General features: G+C 41.0%; 1 protein-coding gene across 4 annotated transcripts in view; it reads right to left on the bottom strand.

The window, feature by feature from the left end:
• The window catches only part of NBEAL1 (neurobeachin like 1), a 206,050-nt gene extending 199,296 nt beyond the window's left edge, over positions 1–6,754 (bottom strand). For all 4 annotated transcript variants that reach the window (XM_054549029.2, XM_002812769.6, XM_054549032.2 and 1 more), the window contains exons 1-2: positions 6,408–6,754; positions 4,955–5,235 (exon numbers count right to left, since the gene is read on the bottom strand). In XM_054549029.2, coding sequence (XP_054405004.1) covers positions 4,955–5,005 — 51 coding nt within the window. In that variant the 5' untranslated portion in view covers positions 5,006–5,235; positions 6,408–6,754. The remainder of the gene's footprint in view (positions 1–4,954; positions 5,236–6,407) is intronic.
• Between the last annotated feature and the right edge of the window lie 14,915 nt (positions 6,755–21,669).

The raw sequence follows: 21,669 nt of genomic DNA, 5'->3' as shown, positions 1-21,669 counted from the left end.
TTGGTAGAGACGGGGTTTCACCATGTTGCCCAGGTTGGTCTCAAACTCCCAAGCTCAAGAGATCCACCTGCCTCAGCCTCCCAAAGTGCTGGGATTACAGGCATGAGTCACCACACCTGCCCTGAAATCTTTAGACATTAAAAAAAATACTGGGCTGGGCGCAGTGGCCCGTGCCTGTAATCCCAGCACTTTGGGAGGCTGAAGAGGGTGGATCACCTGAGGTCAGGAGTTCAAGACCAGCCTGGCCAAGATGGTGAAACCCCATCTCTACTAAAAACAGGAGTTCAAGATCAGCCTGGCCAACATGGTGAAACCCCGTGACTACTAAAAATACAAAAATTTAGCTGGGCCTGGTGGCATGTGCCTGTAAATCCCAGCTACTCGGGAGGCTGAGGGAGGCAGGAGAATAGCTTGCACCCGGAAGGTTGGAGGTTGTGGTGAGCTGAGACTGGGCCACTGCACTCTAGCTTGGGCCACAGAGTGAGACTCCGTCTCCAAAAACAAACAAACAAACAAACAAAAAAAACTGTATACTTAAGTACTAGTATTAAAATACTTCTATACTTAAGAAAAATACACTCAGACAAGAAGTAGTTAACTACTGAACTAAAATCCAGATACAAGATTAAACCTGTTCAAATTAATGTTTAACTTATAAGAGCTATAAGAAATGTGCTGTTAATCAAATCCTTGACCCTGGGTGGGGACAACCATTTGAAGGCAAGAAGAGTTCAGACTATATAATCTGGGTTTTTTCCTTTTTTTTTTTTTTTGAGACGGAGTCTCACTCTGTCACCCAGGCTAGAAGGCAGTGGCATAATCTCAGCTCACTGCAACCTCTGTTTCCTAAGTTCAAGCGATTCTCCTGCCTCAGCCTCCTGAGTAGCTGGGATTACAGGTGCGTGCCACCATGCCCGGCTAATTTTTGTATTTTTAGTAGAGATGGGGTCTCACCATGCTGGCCAGGCTGGTTTCAAACTCCTGATCTCAAATGATCCATCCACCTCAGCCTTCCAGTGAGCCTTACAGGCATGAGCCACTGCGCCTAGGTTCAGACTATACAACTTGAATTAATAGTCTTATACACTGGTGAAAGAATCTTTAGAGAGCAGGAATGTTGGGTGATTAGAAATCATCCTGCTTATATTATGCAATAACTACATAAGGTTTACAAAGTAACCTATTAGGAAGAAGACACATGTTTCTAATAATTTAATTAAAGCCTATTCCTAGAAGGAGAAAGTGAAGCTAGACCTGAAAAGTTTGGTAAGAAACCAAATTGCACATCACAAAGAAATGGTAAGTATGTGAGGTGACAGATATGTTAATTAGCCGGATTTGATGATTCCACAATGTATCCATGTATCAAAACAGTACATTGTACCCCATAAATACATACAATTATTATCAATTAAAAATAAAATCAAATAAATTGCCAAGTTTTATACTCAAATTCTTTCAAATATTGGGACTCCATGTGCTAAAAACTGAAACTGGTAATTTATTTTAATTCTACTTAAAGGACTTTAGTCACTGGTATTTAAGCTTACAACTGAACCCAGACAGAAGACATATATATTCCATTAGCATTCTTTTAGCATTGCTATGACCAAGCAGTATTACCCAAGGGTTTTTTCTGAGGTAGTACTACTACTAGACCTACTGAACTTTTGCAACGTTCAGGGACAACTTTTAAAACATGACAGAAACGCTGTGATGGTAGGTACCTTAATATTGACCTATTGTTAATACACTGTGGAATATCTGTGCCAAGGTTAGCACTGTGGCAAATACGGAGGAGGTCTTAACCTTACTGCCTGAAGCAGTCCTTCATAAATCTTCCAAGGTGTCTTCTTTAATCAGGTATGTATACAATGTTTTGTGTAGACATCAAACCAAGCAGGGCAACAAAACAGCAGACACTTTAACCATTAAAGATGGACTTTATACTCAAGAAAAACAATTGATCATCTTGGGAGGATGCTAGTAAATTAAGTCATTGTGAAAACTGACAAAGAGAATCAAACATATATGCCACCTGCCTTCCCTTTAAGGAACTGTAATCAAATGCTGATAGAGACAGTTCTCAATATAAATTATACAGTTTTGCAAAATCCTAATAACACATATAGGCAAAAATCACAGATGGCCACTACACTAATAAATTATTCTAGCCCTCCACACCCAAAACAACCCAAATCAATCAGGCCTCTGTTCAGTCAGTTTCCAGATACCAGAAGAGAGGAACAATTAAATAAAATCAAGGGAATTCAATGAGCAAAATGTTCAAACTGTAGAAAACTCTAAGGTCAAAATCTGGTTTCTTCAACACATAAACAGCAAAGAATAAAAATATGGTGAAGGGGAGCCTATACATGAAAATGTTTAGCAGACATTTTCAACAAAATACATGTATACTTTGTTTTAAATATTGAGCCAAACAGTGGGAAAATACGAATATTAAGACACTAGCAGGAAAGTAAGAACACTGATCACATATTTGATAATTTTAAAAATTGTGTTGTGATTGTTTTTAAGAGGAGTTATTATACATATTTAAATATTTACAGATAAGATCATAAATTGTCTGGGATTTGCTTTAAAATAATTAGAAGATAGGGCAAATTGACAGTTATACATAAACTGTGACTGAACATGAGCTGGTAATAGTCGAAACTGGGTGACAGACACAAAAGAGTTCACTGTAACATCTTCTCTACTTGATGCATGCTTGAGAATTTCCACAATAAAAGTTTTAAAAAGAAAGAACTAAAAAGTTCTACATAACAATCTACAGAATAAGAACAACAACAACAACAACAAAAACTGCTTGTCCCTCAGAGGTGAAAACAAACAAAAATCTGAATACTGAGTTAGATAAGCATTCTCCCTGTATATACATACATGCACACATGCTTACTCAACAAATGAGAAAAACTGAGACCCAAAGAGGTAAGTCTTGTTCAAGGTTACAAAACAAAGCAGCAGCAGAGCCAAAACTAAACTACAATTTCAAGCTCACAAAGAGGTCTAAGAAGCTTTTGAAACTAAGTGGTAGAAAATATTTTCATAAGAAGGTCTGAGTCCTCAAGTGGTCTGAAAGCTCATTAAAAGTGTGAAAAAAAAAGCCTTAAAAGTTTGTCAGGTGGGGAAAAAAAAAAAGTCAGCTGGTTTGAGAGGCTAAATGCTAGAGTGAGAATAATAAGGCAAAAAGTATAGAGAACAACTGGGTACAGTATTTGGTAGTCATCCTTATCAGAAAGAAGACTTAAATCTATGAGGTATATTTGGTAGCTACCTGATTCAAGGTGTCTGCAGAAGAGAATGTTGTCTACCTTAGAGAAAGCTTATTCATTAACCGGTAAAATATAAAATGACGGTTATAAATAAATACTCTTTGGAAACAGGTGAAAAAATTTTAAGTCTTATTAAGCACACAAATTATTTAAATATTAAACCTAAAAATGAGATTTATATTCCTGTCCAAGAAGAGGTAGGCTTCAAAATCTGACAGTGAAGGGCCTTCATTATTGAGGATTAACATTTCAAAAGAGAAGGGATGCATGTTTATATTAAAAGCCATTAAGAATAAAATTCAGTGTATGCCAATGAACTATACTATCTGTTTAATAAGCTTTAATATTAAATTTAATAGTAAATCTACCTAAAAAGAATGTAACTTATAAATGAGACATGTAACCCCATTCACCAATGTCATTTTGAAAACAGTAAAACCTAGTAAGTTTGATATTTTTTAAATAAATCATTTTCAAACTACTGGGTATTCATACTAAAAATTAATTTTAATTTTTGGTTAACGTGTTAGTGACTATTTTCAAAAGTGGTAAATTGGATTCCTTTTTTATTGGAAGCGTCTATTTTTAAAAAGACATTTCTGGTATTAAATTACGCAAGACTAAAAGCTATTTTAAAAATTCATATTAAGCATTTCAAAGTATATGTCCTTTAGCAATTATAATATATATCAAACTAGGAAGTCAAAGAAAATTCCAGTGTAATCTCTAAATTTAATATGACAGATAAATGAGACCACTGTTAAATAACAATCTGCCTTTTAAGGAGCATGAAAGGATAATGCAGAAACAGAAGCTGTGACTTGAGAATTTCACCACACATACTTAAATTAACTCAAATAGTACATTAGGGTGTTTCTCTGACCCTTGCCAGTATCTTCAAAGTAATAATGTACCTCCTCACTTGAAAAACATGTTTTTAAGGAGTACTCTTCTCAATAACCTAAAATCAAAGCTATCAAGTAAAAATTCACATAAAGACAAGGAGGGGAAAGAACATATTTCTGAGTGACAAAAATATTAAGGAGTAAAAATGGAAAAAAGTACACACTCGAGTCAGGTAGTACTGTTTCTCGGCTACTCAGTACTCCTGTAACCCTTGCATCAGTTTTCCCATCAGTAAAAGGGGATGATCACAATAGTCACCTCACAGTACTGTAGTGAGGAGGAAATGAGACAATGCTCAAACAGCGCTAACTTAGTGGCAGTCACACAGTACGCAGTTCAATCAACAACCTTGTGATGCAATTTCAAAGGTTCATTCCAAGAAAAATGCTTAATGCCCTTCTCATCAAAATGTCTCTAGCCTACACTCACTTGTGGGAGAAAATGAAAAAGCACAAACAAAAATAAAAATATTTTATTTTTCTCTTAAGGGCATAATTTTACTTATATAATTTTACGATCATTTGGGGATAAGTATCAAATAAAAGCCGCACCCTACAGTTTTTAACAGTATGCCAATATTGTATGTGTGTTCAAACCTGAAAAAGAGGAAAACAGAAAATCCTTTAAGTGCTTTTAAGTTTGGGGTTATTCGTATGACTAAATACACTATTATCTATTAAATAAAGTGTTAATACTGCTAGTCACAAATTTTATAATAAAGTATTTTAAAACATAAAAAGGAAAGCAATTACCTTTGTACAATAAAGCATCCAAAGTTCAAAGAGCCTCTCTCTGGATGCCATTCTGGCTTCCACTCTGGCACTTTAAGTTTTCCTTAAAAAAATTATGTTCAAGACTACAGCATGTCCATTTTATTTTCCAAGTTTTTCAGCCGTTACAGTAAAGCTCACAGCAGTAAGGAAAGCAAAAAGAAGTGAAACAAATGGACTGTCCTCTGGTTAAAAACAAAAAGGCAATTTCAACAGTCACTCCAACATATCTTCATCAGTGGTAGTTGCGCAATTAAATAAATCTGTGAAAGAGAAAAACATCCACAGGTTAGAAAAAGAGGCCATATTAAAAAATCTAGACTTATCAAAAACTAAAGATGTATCTTCTTCACTTCCCACAAACAACCCGCTATACTTTCACATGGACTGATTAGATTTCATAGAAACTTGTCTTTCAGGAAAACATCACAGCTAACACAGTATGTCCACCATAGAATCTTCTAGGGCAGACAGACTCCTAGAGATGGGTACATGTTCATAACCAAAAATGTGCCCAGTGAGAATAAGGAGCAAGACTCCCTTCCCCCTCATACGTTTTGTACAGATACAAGGAAAAGGCCCACATCTCAGACATTTCAAATACATCAAAGCTCTTAGAATGTTCTTGTTCTGGTCTCCTCTTCAAAGTTGTTGAGGCCAGGCGCGGTGGCTCACGCCTGTAATCCCAGCACTTTGGGAGGCCCAAGTGCGTGAATCACCTGAGGTCAGGAGTTCGACACCAGCCTGGCCAACATAGTGAACCCCTGTCTCTACTAAAGAAATACAAAAAATTTGCCGGGCGTGGTGGCGGGCACCTGTAATCCCAGCTACTCAGGAGGCTGCGGCAGGAGAACTGCTTGAACCCGGGAGGCAGAGGTTGCAGTGAGCCGAGATCACGCCACTGCACTCCAGTCTGGGCGACAGAGCAAGACTCCGTCTGGGGTGTGGGGGGGGTGGAGTAGTTGGGACTGTTTGCTGTGTTGCAGGGCAGGGCGTGGGGGCGGGGGAGGAATTCCCAGTTCGTTTGTTCTAACAATCCTCGGAGAGTGGAAGTCCACCCGCCCACCTGGCCTCTCCACCTTTCCATCCAAGATAAGTGGGCACGCACGCACCGGCGAGGAACTTCCCGAAGAAGCATCCAAGTGTTTGGGGGAATCTTTTAATTTCCTCCTCACATCCCAGACAACCCAAACGGAGGCAAACTTAAAGTGCGCGAAGCTGCCAAGAGAAGCTCTAGAACTGAGGAATGCGGACTCGGGGTCTCCCGACCGCGATCCCAGCCTGCACTACAGTATCGAAACACTCCCTGACAGCCTAGCCCACTCACAGCCGCCCCTCACTCTGCAGCCCCTCCACCACCAAGCACCGGGGCCCTCCGATTTCTCGCCATGCCGCCCCCTCTTCCCAACGGCCCGCCCCCCATCACCGCGCTCACATTGTGTGCCGCGCCGCAGCCGCCGCCCGGCCGCCGTCTAACTGCTTCCCTCGACCCCTTCCCAAGGCGAAGCCCCGTGTCACCCCGCAGCCAGGCAGGCGGGCGGGCAGGACATGGGGGCGGGGCGAGAGGCCGGGAGGAGCCGGGGGCGGGGCTGCCCCCTGGGCTAATCATTGCGGCCGCTGAGGATTTACCCAGCCCTCGGGCGGCAGCTGTTCAATGGTCGCGTAGGCTGGGGATGGGCGGGGTGACCTGAAGCCCCGCCCCAGCATACTTGCGCAGCCGCAGTCGACAGGCTCTGGCTGCCCATCCCTTGGCGGGCGCCGGCCGCGGCGCTGAAACCAGCCTTCCCGCAGCTGGACATGGAGGAGGACTGACGTGCTGACGTCTATGCCCGCCCCGCTTTTCGCTGATGGCGTCATTTCCGTGAGTCATCTGAGGGCGTGAGACCCTGCGGTGGTAAAGGGGATTTTGTTTCACTTATTTGTAGAACCGGGATTGGTTCTGGGAATTTAGAGTAATGTAAAAAGACAAAACACACACACACACCCCCCCCAAAAAAATCCTCTTTTCCTTTTGTGCCTGCTTTCGTCGTCACCGAGTGTCATATCCAAAGGGCTTATTTTACCACCACTAAAGACTTCGAAAGGGTTTTGCTTTTTCAGAAAAAAAGCAAAAGGCGTTTACTAGCTATAGACAACTTTCAGAGAGATTTTGCTTTGTATAAGGAAGGAAAAACGCGTAAGATAACTCACCTTTGTTAAACCTAAACATTTCCACAACTTTTTATTGTGAAAGATTTCAAGTATATTCAAAAGTAAACTAACGAAACCCTGTATACCGTCACCCAACTTCAAAAATGATCAACTAATGTCCCATCTTGTTTCGTTTGTAACAACGATCCACAAATTGCCTGTGAAGAGCCAGAGAGTAGACGAGGCGCAGTGGCTATCGCCTGTAATTCCAGAATTTTGGGAGGTCTAGGCGGGCGAATCCCTTGAACCCAGGAGATCAGCCTGGGCAACATAATGAGACCCTGTCTCTGCAAAAGAAATTTTAATTAGCTTGGCGTGGTGGTGCACGCCTGTAGTTCCAGCTACTTAGAAGCTGAAGTGGGAGAATCTCTTGAGCCTGGGAGTAAAGGTTGCAATGAGCTCCGATGGCGCCACTGTACTCCAGCCTGGGCGACAGAGCGAGACACTGTCTCAAAAAATAAAAATAAAATAAAAAGAGCCAGACAGTAAATGTTATAGGCTTTGCAGCCCATTCTGGTTGCAACTTGCTTAACGAAAATCAAGAGAATATTTTGAGATGTGAAAATTAGACGAAATTCAAATTCAAGTTTCAGTGTCCTAAAATTTTATTGGAACACAACCATGCCCATTCCTTTAGTATTGTCTATAGCTGCTTTCACTCTACCATGGCAGAATTGAGAATAGTTGCTTGCAAATTACGCCTTCAATTTTTTATCCTGAAATTACATTTTACATTCAGCATTTCTCCTTGGTTGTCCATTAGGCATGTGAAATTTATATGTCAAAACTTTGGGGGAAAAATATACTTTTCCTTTGGGATACCCTATTTTAGTACTTAGCAATTCTATTCTTGCACTTGCTCAGTACAAGAACCTAGGAAGTGTGCTTGCTGTCTTCCTCATGTACTTCACATCCAATCTAATCTTTTCAGCTATATCTCCAAAATATACCTAACCATCTCTCCACACTTTCTTCCTTGAATGGATGGTGGTATAGTAGTAGTAACCACTATCTTTATTTCTTTTCCTTTTTTTTTTTTTTTTTAATTAGAGGCAGGGGATTCGTATGTTCCCCAGGCTGGTATCAAACTCCTGGGCTCAAGGGAGCCTCCTGCCTCGGCCTTCTGAAGTGCTGGGACTCCAGGCGTGAGCCGTTGCACCTAGCCTTGGCTACTGTCTTTAAAATGGTTTAAGTTATACAAAATATTTTCAAGCTTATTGTAATAGCCTTCCAACTTGTTTCCCTGACTCTGCCCGTGACTCTACCCCCAATCCATGGATTATTCTCAACATAGCAAACAGAGCGATCTTTTAACATTGAAGTAAGATGTCACTTCTCTGCTAAAAAGCCTCCAATGGCTTCCCATTCCACTTTAAAAGGCCTGCAAGGACCTACTTCATTTTCCTCCAACATTTTCCTCTCTGACTTCTCCAACTATTCTGGCCTTTCTTACCTTACTTGAGACATGACTTGTTTGCTCCTTTTCAAAGGCACAAAGCACACTCCAGCCTCAGGGATTTTCACATGCTAACCCTTCTACCTGGACGTCTCTTTCCCCAGATGTCTGCACAAAATCTTTTTCTTTTTTTTTTTTTGTTTTGAGACAGAGTCTCACTCTGGCACCTAGGCTGGAGTGCAGTGGTGTGATCTCGGCTCACTGCAACCTCCACCTCCCAGGTTCAAGCAATTCTCCTGCTTCAGCCTCCTGAGTAGCTGGGATTACAGGCACCCACCACCACGCCTGGCTAATTTTTGTATTTTTAGTAGAGATGGGGTTTCACCATGTTGGCCAGGCTGGTCTCAAACTCCTGACCTCAGGTGATCTACCTGCCTTGGCCTCCCAAAGTGCTGGGATTACAGGTGTGAGCCACTGTGCCCGGGCTGCACAAAATCTTTAAGAAACACCTTATCCAGGCTGGGTGTAGTGGCGCACACCTGTAATCCCAGCACTTTGGGAGGTTAAGGCAGGATTGCTTGAGGCCGGGAGTTCGAGACCAGACTGAACACCACAGTGAGACCCCCACCTCTATAAAAAAATTAAGATAAAAATTAGCCCAGTGTGGTGGTACTTGCCTGTAGCCCTACCTACTTGGGAGGCTGAGGCGTGAGGATCACTTGAGATTAGTTCAAGGCTGCGGTGAGCTATGATCATGTCACTGCACTGCAGCTCGGGCAGAAGAGCAAGACCCTGTCTCTAAAAGAGTGAAATAAAAAGAATCACCGTATCCGTGAAGCATTCCTTCTCTCTTCCTTCTCTCTTTTTCACTGTAGCACTTATCGGCTGATATTAATATATCATTTGTTTATCCAGTGTGTGTTCCCCCTAATAAAATGTAAGCACCATGAAAACAGGGACTTGTTCACTGCTATATCTTCAGGTTCTTGAACAGTTCTGGAACACACAGTAGGAATTCAATAAATATTTCCAGACTAATATGAATGAAAGAAATTAGCTTTTTCACCATATGCCTCTATATCCTGAATCCATCCAGTTTTTCTATAAACTGTTAATTTACAGCATGTTGGACTCTTCAAAAGACTAGCACTATAAAACATAATTTGTAAACTAGAGCAAAAAGTAATAAATGTGTTGTCTATAAACAAAAGTTGATAATATGGTACAACTTGCTTCTCAAACTTTCACGTGCATACTGATAACCTGAGGATCTTGTTAAAATGCTGATTTTGATTCCATAGGGCTGGGATTCAGTGGGTCAGCAGTCTATTAAGCTCCCAACCGATGCCAGTGCTGCTAATTCACAACCACACTTTGAAAGTTTCCTACAGTTAATACAGAATGCATTTGGTTGGTTTTGGAGGTAGTACGGATAGATTTGCATGGATTCATCCATCTATTCTTATTTTCTTCCCCTTGCGTCTGACTGGTGACACAGATTTGTAGAGGTATAATCTGTGGCTGTGACACAAAACCAAACCAATTGCTACATATAGGCATTGAATCTCCAAGCATGACATTATTGCAGTTACAGCTAGAAAGAGAGAAATACATTGTGTAAGATGCCACATGACAGTCCCTACTGGGACTCAAATGATAGCAGTATTTTGCTTTGGTGTCTATCATAGAGGCAGTCCTCAGCTTTGCCAGCAAATAGGAAGACTCCAGAGGACTGACCCTTAATAAACACACAAAGAACTAAAATATGTAACCTGTGTGTCCCTTCTTTCTGTCTCAAGAGATCTCAAGCTATGCATTGACAAGGAGAAACTCAGAAAACTTACCCGTATTGTCTCTAGGAGTCTACTAGTTGATTCGCTTTTCCATATGAGAATTCAACTAAGGCTGGTGCCCATCAAACTTCTGTGAACCAGGATTACCCTAGTTTAATATCTTCTTTCCCTTTTCCCGTAGACAAAATACCCAATGGATATTAGTAGACAATTAAGTACTTCTTTTTCTGAAGGGTGCAAGTGTTCCCTAAAGCTACAGAGAGTAAGGGGAGATGAGGAGTTATGCCTTTGTTTAGATAATTCTTTCCTTTGTACCACATACAAGGCAATAATTACAACACCTCACTGCATGGGTTTAATAAGATGTCCCTCCTGGATAATCCCTAGTTTCTTAGTTCTCAGTTCTCCTGTGTCTCTTCCCCATAGTCCTGTCTTTAAACCATTCCCCTCTATAGTGTCCCCATTATACTCACAGAATAAGAAAGGGTGGATCCCAGCCCCTTCTTGAGCCTGGCAAATTCTGCTGCATTTTGGTAACATCTAGGTGTCAGCTAGATGCCAACATTCTTCCTCTGTTGAGGCTTCTGATGGCTCCCAGGAGTGGGGATAAGCTTTGGTTTCATGAGTGAGCCCCTCAACAACACTGAGATGTTTCTCTACCAATGAAACTACAGCTACTTTTTCTCCCAGTGTACCTTAAGATAAACACATTTACCACCTTCAGAATATTTTCTTTCATAAGACTATATGACCCAGCAGCTTCTAAAATAGCCTGTCCTTTTATGTTAAAAGTATATATGTGGCCTGATTTTCATGAAAAAGGCCTCCACGTTAATTTAAATGGTCTTGCACTCAAATAGTGTCTCAGTTTATGTCAGAGCTATGAGTTTCAGTTCATCTCACCAGATATAACCTTAGAATGCCATTAAATTTATTAACAATGAAAAAATATACCTGCCAGCCAGGCATGGTGGCTTATGCCTGTAATCCCAGCACTTTGGGAGGCCGAGACAGGTGGATCACTTGAGGACAGGAGTTCAAGACCAGCCTGGTCAACATGGTAAAACCCCATCTCTACTAAAAATACAAAAATTAGCCAGGCATGGTGGTGCATGCCTATAATATCCAGCTACTCAGGAGGCTGAAACATGAGAATCTCTTGAACCCAGGAGGCAGAGGTTGCAGTGAGCCAAGAACTTGCCGCTACACTCCAGCCTGGTGACAGAGCAAGACTGTCTTAAAAAAAAAAAAAAAAAAACCAAAAAACCCTGGCAAGGCAATTGGACTATTCATATCTCTTGGTCAGGGCATTATCTCCCCATAGAAAAGAATGTATAGGGAAGTAAATTATATTCTCAGGGTTGCTTTTTCATCATGAGTCATAACAAGTAAAACTAATTGGATTAACGTGATGGTAGTATCATCTTTTATAATAGCTTTCATGCAGCCATTTCCACTATGTGCAACCTGCCAGTCGAAGCAGATACTTGGTTCTGCTAGATAGAGCGGTTTCCCTTGGGCAGATCTGGAGACATATGGTCAAGTTTTTGTTCTTTGACATTCCTTTCCTAAATCCCATCGAAGCTCTTTCTCTTCTATCCACACTTTCACACTTTTTTAGTTAGCCTGTCTATATGCATTCAGATTTTCTGATCTTTTCTAAAAAACACGTTTGGTTTTGTTGATTACCTTTATTAATTTCCTATTTCAATTTCATTTATTTCTGCTCTAATTTTTGTTATTTCTTTTCTTCTGCTTACTTTGGATTTAATTTGCTCTTCTTTTTCTAGTTTCCTATGGTAGAAGCTTACTGACTTTAGATCTTTTTTTTTTCTAATATTCAATGCTACAAAATTCCCTCTGTTTTGGCTACATTCCTCAAATTTTCATCAGCTGTATTCTCATTTTCATTTATTTTAAAATATATAAAAATATCTCTTGAGTATCGGGGAACCTGCCCCCGATAGTCACATAGGTTCTTTTCTATTTTCCCTAAGCATCGGCCAGGTTGAGAAATAAAGGGACAGAGTACAAAAGAGGGAAATTTTAAAGCTGGGCATCCAGGGGAGACATCACATGTCGGTAGGTTCCGTGATGCCCCCTGAGCTGTAAAACCAGCAAGTTTTTATTAGGGATTTTCAAAAGGGGAGGGAGTGTGCGAATAGGGTGTGGGTCACAGAGATCACCTACTTCACAAGGTAATAGAATATCACAAGGCAAATGGAGGCAGGGCGAGATCACAGGACCACAGGACCGGGGCGAAATTAAAATTGCTAATGAAGTTTCGGGCACCATTGTCATTGATAACATCTTATCAGGAGACAGGGTTTGAGAGCAACCAGTCTGACCAAAATTTATTAGGCGGGAATTTCCTCGTCCTAATAAGCCTGGGAGCGCTATGGGAGACTGGGGCTTATGACATCCCTACAGCTCGACCATAGAAGACGGCCACACCGAAGGGGGCCATTTTAGAGGCCCACCCTCAGGGGTGCATTTTCTTTCTCAGGGATGTTCCTTGCTGAGAAAAAGAATTCAGTGATATTTCTTCCATTTGCTTTTGAAAGAAGAGAAATATGGCTCTGTTCCGCCCGGCTCACTGGCAGTCAGAGTTTAAGGTTATCTCTCTTGTTCCCTGAACATTGCTGTTATCCTGTTCTTTTTTTCAAGGTGCCCAGATTTCATATTGTTCAAACACACATGCTCTACAATTTGTGCAGTTAATGCAATCATCACAGGGTCCTGAGGCGACATACATCCTCCTCAGTTTACGAGATGACAGGATTAAGAGATTAAAGTAAAGACAGGCATAGGAAATCACAAGGGTATTGATTGGGGAAGTGATAAGTGTCCATGAAATCTTCACAATTTATGTTTAGAGACTGCAGTAAAGACAGGCATAAAAAATTATAAAAGTATTAATTTGGGGAACTAATAAATGTCCATGAAATCTTCACAATCCACGTTCTTCTGCCATGGCTTCAGCCGGTCCCTCCATTCGGGGTCCATGACTTCCCGCAACACTTGAGGTTTCTTATTTGACCCATGTATTATTTAAAAGTATGTTGTGTCAGCTGGGTGCAGTGGCTCACACCTGTAATCCCAGAACTTTGGGAGGCTGAGGGGGGTGGATCACTTGAGGTCAGGAGTTTCAAACCAGCCTGGCAAATATGGTGAAACCCCATCTCTACTAAAAATACAAAAATTAGCCAGGTGTGGTAGCACACGCCTGTAGTCCCAGCTATTCGGGAGGCTGAGGCACAAGAATCTCTTAAACTCAGGAGGCGGAGGTTGCAGTGAGCCAAGATCACACTATTGCACTCCAGCCTGGGGGACAGAGCAAGACTCCATCTCAAAAACAAACAAACAAAAGCTGGGCACGGTGGCTCATACCTATAATTCCAGCACTTTGGGAAGCTGAGGCAGGCAGATCACGAGGTCAAGAGTTCGAGACCAGTCTGGCCAACATAGTGAAACCCGTCTCTACTAAAAATACAAAAAGTTAGCCAGTGTGGTGGTGTGCACCTGTAATCCCAGCTACTCGGGAGGTTGAGGCAGGAGACTCTCATGAACCCGGGAGGTGGAGGTTGCAGTGAGCCGAGTTCGGACCATCGTACTCCAGCCCAGGTGACAGTGAGAGACTCCATTTCAAAAAAAAAGTGTGTTTTGTAATCTCCCAAGTATTTTGGGATTTTCCAGCTATCTTTCTGTTATGGATTTTTAGCTTAATTCTATTGAAGTCTGAGAGCAGACATTATATGACATGTATTCTTCTAAATTTGTTAAGATATGTATTGTGGGCCGGGCACAGGCTCATGCCTGTAATCCCAGCATTTTGGGAGGCTGAGGCAGGTGGATCACCTGAGGTCAGGAGTTCGAGACCAGCCTGGCCAACATGGTGAAACCTCATGTGTACTAAAAATATAAAAAATTAGCTGGGCATGGTGGCAGGCGCCTGTAATCCCAGCTACTTGGGAGGCTGAGGCAGGAGAATCGCTTAAACCCAGGAGGTGAAGGTTGCCATCAGCTGAGGTCATGTGCCATTGCACTCCAGCCTGGGCAAGAAGAACGAAATTCTTGTCTCAAAAAAAAGAAAAAAAAGATGTGTATTATGGCCCACAATGTGGTCTAGCTAGGTGAATAGTCCTTGTGAGCTTAAGAATGTGTATTCTGCTGTTGTTGGATAAGTAGTCAACAGATGTCGATGTTACTGTTCAATTCAACTATGTCCTTATGTCTGCTTGATGGATGTGTCCATTTATATAATAGAGGGGTACTTAAGTCTCCAACTATAATAGTGGATTCATCTATTTCTCCTTGGAGTTCTATCAGTTTTTGCCTCACATATTTTGATATCTGTTATTAGGGAAATATGTGTTAAGGATTGTTATGTCTTCTTGGAGAAATGACCCCTTTATCATTATGTAATGGTCCTCTTTATCACTGATAACTTTCCTTGTTCTGAAGTCTGCTCTGTCTGAAATTAATGTTTACTTCCTCTTTCTTTTGATTAGTATTAACATGGTATGTTTTTCTTTACCCATTTACTTTTAATCTATATGTGTTTTTATATTTAAAGTGGGTTTCTTGTAGATAATGTATAATTGGGTCTTGTTTTTTGATCCACTATGTCTTTTAAATGACATATTTAGACCATTAACATATAAAGTGATTATTGACATAGTTGGATTAATATATACCATATTCATTACTGTTTCCTATACATTGTACTTATTCTTTGTTCCTATTTTTGTCTTTCACTCTTTTTCTGCCTTTTACACACACACACACATATATATATATATATATATTTTTTTTTTTTTTTTTTTTTGAGACAGGGTCTTTGTTGCTTAGGCTGGAATGCAGTGGCATGATCATGGCTCACTGCAGCCTCAAACTCCTTGGCTCAAGTGATCTGCCCACCTCCACCTCCCAGGTAGTTGGCACTACAGGCACACTCCACCATGCCCAGTTAACTTTTGTATTTTTTGTAGAGACAGGGTCTTGCTATGTTGCTCAGGCTGGTCTTGAACTCCTGGATTCAAGTGACCCTCCCACCTTGGCCTCCCAAAGTGGTGGGATTATAGGCGTGAGCCATGGCACTCGGCCAGTGCCTTTTAAAATCTTAATTATTTAATATGATTCCATTTCCTCTACTTTTGTAGCATATTAGTTTTACTTTTTTTTTTTTTTTTTTTTTTTGAGATGGAGTTTTGCTGTTGTCACCCAGGCTGGAGTGTAGTGGCGCGATCTCGGCTCACTGCAACCTCTGCCTCCCAGGTTCAAGCAATTCTCCTGCTTCAGCCTCCCAAGTAGCTGGGATTACAGGCACCCACCACAATGCCCAGCTAATTTTTGTATTTTTAGTAGAGATGGGGTTTCCCCATGTTGGCCAGGCTGGTCTCGAACTCCTGACCTTAGGTGATCCACCCACCTTGGCCTCCCAAAGTGCTGGGATTACAGGTGTGAGCCACTGCGCCCGGCCCAGTTTTACTTTTTTTTTTTTCCTACCTTATTTAGTGGTTGTCCTAGAGTTTGCAGTATACATTTACAACTACTCCAAGTTCACTTTCCAATAGCACTATACCAATTCACAGATATTGCAAGAACCTTATAACAAAACATTCGTAATCATTCCTAATTCCTCTCTCCTGTCCCTTATGTCATTTCTGCCATTCACTTACACATAAGCAATTGTGTGTATACACACACACACAATTACATGGTTGCCTAGTATTATTTTGAACAAACTGTTGTCTGTTAGATTAACTGAGAATAAGAAAAATAAGAGTTTATATTTTATATTCACTTATTATTTCTCCGATGCTCTTCATTTATTTATGCAGAGAGTTTCTGACCTATGTGTCATTTTCCTTCTCTCTCAAGAAGTTCTTTTAATTATTTCTTATAAGGAAGGTCTATTGGCAACATATTCCCTCAAATATTGTTCATCTGAGAAAGTCTTTGTCTTTCACTTTTATATGATAATCTTATGGGATACAGAATTCTAGGCTGGTGTTTTTTTTCTCTCAATATGTTAAATGTTTCACTCCACTCTCTTCTTGATTGCATGATTTCTGATGAGAAGTTGGATATAATCCTTATCTTGCTCCTGCATAGAAAGCTGTTTGTTTTCCTCTGGCTTCCTTCAGGATTTTCTCTTTATCTTTGATTTTCTGTAATTTGAAAATGATAGCCTAGGTGTAGTTTTTTTTTAACCACTTATCCTGCTTGGTGTTCTCTGTGCTTTCTGGGATTTCTGGTTTGGTGTCTATTGCCAATTTGGGGAGATTCTCTGTCACTGTTGCTTGAAATATGCTTCGCTTCCTTTCTTTTTTTTCCTTCTGGTATTCCTATCACACACATTTATACCTTTTGTAGTTATTCCACAGTTCTTGGATGTTCTGAATCATTTTATTCAGTCTTTTTTCTCTTTGCTTTTCCATTTTGGAGGTTTCTATTGACATATTCTCAAACTCAGAAATGTTCTCTTAGCCATGTCCAGTTTACTAATGAGCTCATCTTCATTCAGTCTACTAAGGAGGATTCTTCATTTATGTTATAGTGTTTTTGATCTGTAGCATTTTAAAAATTCTTTCTTAGAATTTACATCTCTGCTTACATTGCCCATCCGTTCTTGCATGCTGTCTGCTTTATCCATTAGAGCCCTCAGCATATTAATCATAGTTGTTTTAAATTCTCAGTCTGGTAATTTCAACATGCCTGTCATATACGAATTTGGTTCTGATCTTTGCCTTATGTCTTCAGGTTGTTTTTTGCCTTTTAGGATGCTTTGTAATAATTTTTTCTTTTTTTTTTTTTGAGATGGAGTCCCATTCTGTAACCCAGGCTGGAGTGTAATGGCACAATCTTGGCTCACCGCAACCTCTGCCTCCCGTGCTCAAGCAATTCTCCTGCCTCAGCCTCCCGAGTAGTTGGGATTACAGCCACGTGCCACCGCACCCGGCTAATTTTTGTTTCTGTTTTTGTTTTTCAGTAGAGACAGGGTTTCACCATGTTGCCCAGGCTGGTCTCCAACTCCTGACCTCAGGTGATCCACCCACCTCGGCTGGGATTATATGCGTGAGCCATGGGCCCGGCCTGTAATTTTTTCTTGATAGCTGAACATGATGTACTAGGTAAACAGAACTGCAGTAAATAGGACTTTAGTAATGCGGTGGTAAAATGTGGAGGAAAGGGAGGCTTCCTATAGTCCTGTGATTAGATCTCAGTCTTTTAGTGAGCCTGTGCCTCTGAACTGTGCTTTTCAGTTTTTCCCCACCTTAGCTGGTACAGGATGATTAGTATGCGCTGCGGTTATTTCCCTTCTCCCATGTGGATGTCTAGAACTGAATGGAGTTGGGTATCTCCCTTCGCCTAAGACGGTTAGGCTCTGGTAAGACAGTTTCTCTTGAGGGCAGGCCTCGTTAAGAAAAATAGAATGGCTGGGTGTAGTGGCTCACACCTGTAATCATAGTGCTTTTGGAGACCAAGGCGGGAGGATTACTTGAGCCCAGGAATTTCAGACCAGTTTGCGCAACATAGTGAGACACTGTCTCTATAAAAAAAAAAAAAAAAAAAGAAAGAAAAAAAAAGGCCAGGCGCAGTGGCTCATGCCTGTAATCCCAGCACTTTGGGAGGCCGGGGTAGGCGGATCTTCTGAGGTTAGAAGTTCGAGACCAGCCTGACCAACATGGTGAAACTCCGTCTCTACTAAAAATACAAAATTAGCCTGGTATGGTGGTGCATGCCTGTAATCCCAGCCACTTGGGAGGCTGCGGCAGGAGAATCGCTTGAACCTGGGAGGTGGAGGTTGCAGTGAGCCGAGATCGTGCCATTGCATTCCAGCCTGGGCAACAAGAATGAAACTCCATCTCAAAAAACAAAAACAGAATGCCCTGGGTTTGTGTGTGTGTGTGTGTGTGTGTGTGTGTATTTTTGTTGTTGTTTGTTTGTTTGTTTTGTTTTCAGATGGAGTTTTGCTCTTGTTGCCCAGGCTGGAGTTCAATGGTGTGATCTTGGCTCACAGCAACCTCCACCTCCCGGGTTCAAGCGATTCTCTTGCCTCAGGCTCCCAGTGGCTAGGATTATAGGAACCCGTTACCACACCTGGCTAATTTTGTATTTTTAGTAGACCGGGTTTCACCATGTTGGTCAGGCTGGTCTTGAACTCCTGACCTCAAGTGATCCACCCTCCTCGGCCTCCCAGAATGCTGGGATTACAGGTGTGAGCCACCGCACCTGGCTGCCCTGGTTATTTTTAAGTGGGTCCTTTTTTTTCCTTCTACCTGCTGAAAACAAGGGGGAATTTTCCTGTAATAATTACCATAAGAACCTGGTCAAGTTCCTAGAGGTAAAACTCACAGGAGTGTTGTGGCTTGCTCCATAACTAGCCCCACTTCCCCCAAGAGCTTTTTACTCTCAGGCATGTCCACTCTGAGCCTCCCATAACTTGTCAGTTGCAGTTCAGGTTTGCCTGCCCTCATTCCAGTTCCTGTGGAGATTTATGCTCTCTCTATATTTTTTTTATGTTCTCTGTATTTTTACTCTCTCTCTCTCTCTCCAATTTTGGTGGCAAGGGTTTACCCTGTGACTTCATTTCTCTGGTGGATCTAGGAAGAATTGTTGATTTCTCCATTTGTTCAGCTTTTTATTTATTGGGATAGAGTCTTCCAAGCTCCCGGACACCAGAATTGCTGTCCATACCATACCACACAGTTGTCTAAGCTACAATGTCAGACATGCTCATGAAAACACTGTGATTATGATTACGTTGACGGGAATGTGGGTGTTATCAGAACTCCTCAGTTACCCATTTACAGACTCTTTTATTAAAGTAGATTGTGAAGCCAGGTGTGGTGGTTCATGCCTGTAATCTCAACACTTTGGGAAGCGGAGGTGGGAGTCTCACTTGAGGCCGGGAGTTTGAGACCAGCTTGGCCAACACAGCAAGACTCTGCCTCTACGAAATAATAAAAAAATTAGCCAGGCATGGTGGCTTATTCCTGTAGTCCCAGCTACTTGGGAGGCTGAAGCAGGAGGATTGTTTGAACCCAGGTGTTTGAGGCTGCAGTAATCCATGATCATGCCACTGTACTCTATCCTGGGCAACAGAGTGAGACTCTGTCTCAAAAAAACTAAAACTAAAATAGATTATGTATTCTTCTGTAGAATCACAGAACTAAACAACTAAAAGTTACTGTAGAGATCATGTAATTTAGTGGCCCCATTTTAAATATTAAAAAATCAAGGCCTGAATCTGAATCTAACCAAGTCTCTAGACCAGTGCTGTCTGATAGAACTTTCTGCAGTGAAGGAAATGTTCCACATCTGTGCTGTTCAGTACAGTAGGCACTAGCCATATATAGCTATTAAACAATCGAAATGCGGCTTGTGCAACCAAGAAACAAATTTTTTGTTTTATTTAATTTTAATGTACATAGCCACATGAGGTTAATGGTTACTGTATTGGACAGTGAAACTCCAGAGCTAATTTGCATTGTAGAAAACACATGGGATAGAGGATGGGGAGAGTTGAGAGATACCACCAAGTAATTCATATGCTTAGGAAAGCTTTCCAGTGGAGAGTGTGTCTGAGCTAGGTCTTGAAGGAATGTTAGAATTCCAGCGTCCAGAAAGAAATAATAATTCTAAAAAGAGAATGCCCTGGGTAAAAGCTTGACTCCTGAGAAAATTCTCTTCTGTGTTTTGAGAAAATCATAACTTACTTGATGAGTCTATCTGGGGTAGAAGTAGCAAGGCAATCAACTTGGTTGTAACCAACTCACCATGGGTCCCTGAATACAGCTCAGTAATTTACATTTCACCTTGTGTAAAATTAAAGTTTTTATGCAGGGATGTAATAAGATTAAGAATATATTTACTCTACTAGACCTTCTGATATCTTCCCCAAGACAACATGTAACCATGCGTGTGTGTGCGTGCACACACATAGAATACAGTAATTAAAATTAAGTTGAAACATGAAAGAAAACCACTTCACTTTCATCTGTAATAAACTTCCCATGCTGGCTGGGAAGTTAATTGAAAGTTAGGACTTCCACATTCTACAGTAGGAAAAATTATTTAATCAAGAGAAAAAAATGAATTACTGGAAATTCTTGTTTAAAAATTAGCATTTTATCTTTTTAAATTCTTCTTTCCAAATGTGAAGAAAAGAAAAATTTGAGACTAGGGACATTTGTTCTCTTAAGAAAGCAGCTTTCGGCTGGGCGCGATGCTCACGCCGGTAATCCCAGCACTTTGGGAGGCCAAGGTAGGCGGATCACGAGGTCAAGAGATGGAGACCATCCTGGACAACATGGTGAAACCTCATCTCTACTAAAAAAAAAAAAAAAAAAAAAAAAATAGCTGGGCGTGGTAGCGCACACTTGTAGTCCCAGCTGCTCAGGAGACTGAGGCAGGAGAATCGCTTGAACCCAGGAGGTGGAGGTTGCAGTGAGCCAAGATCGCGCCACTGCACTCTAGCCTGGCATCAGAGCAAGACTCTGTCTCAAAATAAATAAATAAATAAATAAATAAATAAATAAATAAATAAATAAAATAAAAATGAAAGAATTAAAAAAAAAAGCACCTTTCTTGAAGTTTAACCATTCTAGTTCAAATTTAAGTTAATCGATATCTGAGATCTCTTGTTATGCATCAAGGAACATTTTTTTCCTTTCAGTATTATAATACTAAGATAATTAAAAAGAAAAAAAAACCTCTGTTTAAAAAACAAAAACAAAAACACAAAAAAACCTTTGTGTAATCTCTACCACTGTACCTGCTCATCTCAATTAGTTTTTCCCTTTGCTTTCCATAGTAAGAGCAAATAATGCACATTATTTCTTGACATTAATCTATCAGCATTCCTAGGAATTACATCTGGCACTGTGTTTTCTTTCTTTCTTTCTTTCTTTTTTTTTTTGAGACAGAGTTTTGCTCTGTTGCCCAGGCTGGAGTGAGTGGTGCGATCTCAGCTCACTGCAACCTCTGCCTCCCGGGTTCAAGCAATTCTCTGCCTCAACCTCCCAAGTAGCTGGGACTACAGGTGCGCGCCACCATGCCCAGCTAATTTTTTTGTATTTTTAGTAGAGATGGGGTTCCACCATATTGGCCAGGCTGGTCTCAAACTCCTGACCTCAGGTGATCCACCCGCCTCAGCCTCCCAAAGTGCTGGGATTACAGGTGTGAGCCACCGAGCCCAGCCCCTAGTTTTTTAGATACTTGTTTTGACTTGTATATTCATTTGATTTATCAGGTAAGATAGTATCAGGTAAATATCTCCTTTTAGTTTTTCTGTTTGAGTAATAAAGCAA

This window comes from Pongo abelii, chromosome 11 (genome assembly GCF_028885655.2).
Source record: "Pongo abelii isolate AG06213 chromosome 11, NHGRI_mPonAbe1-v2.0_pri, whole genome shotgun sequence".
NCBI classification, from domain to species: Eukaryota; Metazoa; Chordata; class Mammalia; order Primates; family Hominidae; genus Pongo; species Pongo abelii.
The sequence above is the reverse complement of the archived record's forward strand: the minus strand, read 5'-3'. Positions and strand labels throughout refer to the sequence as shown.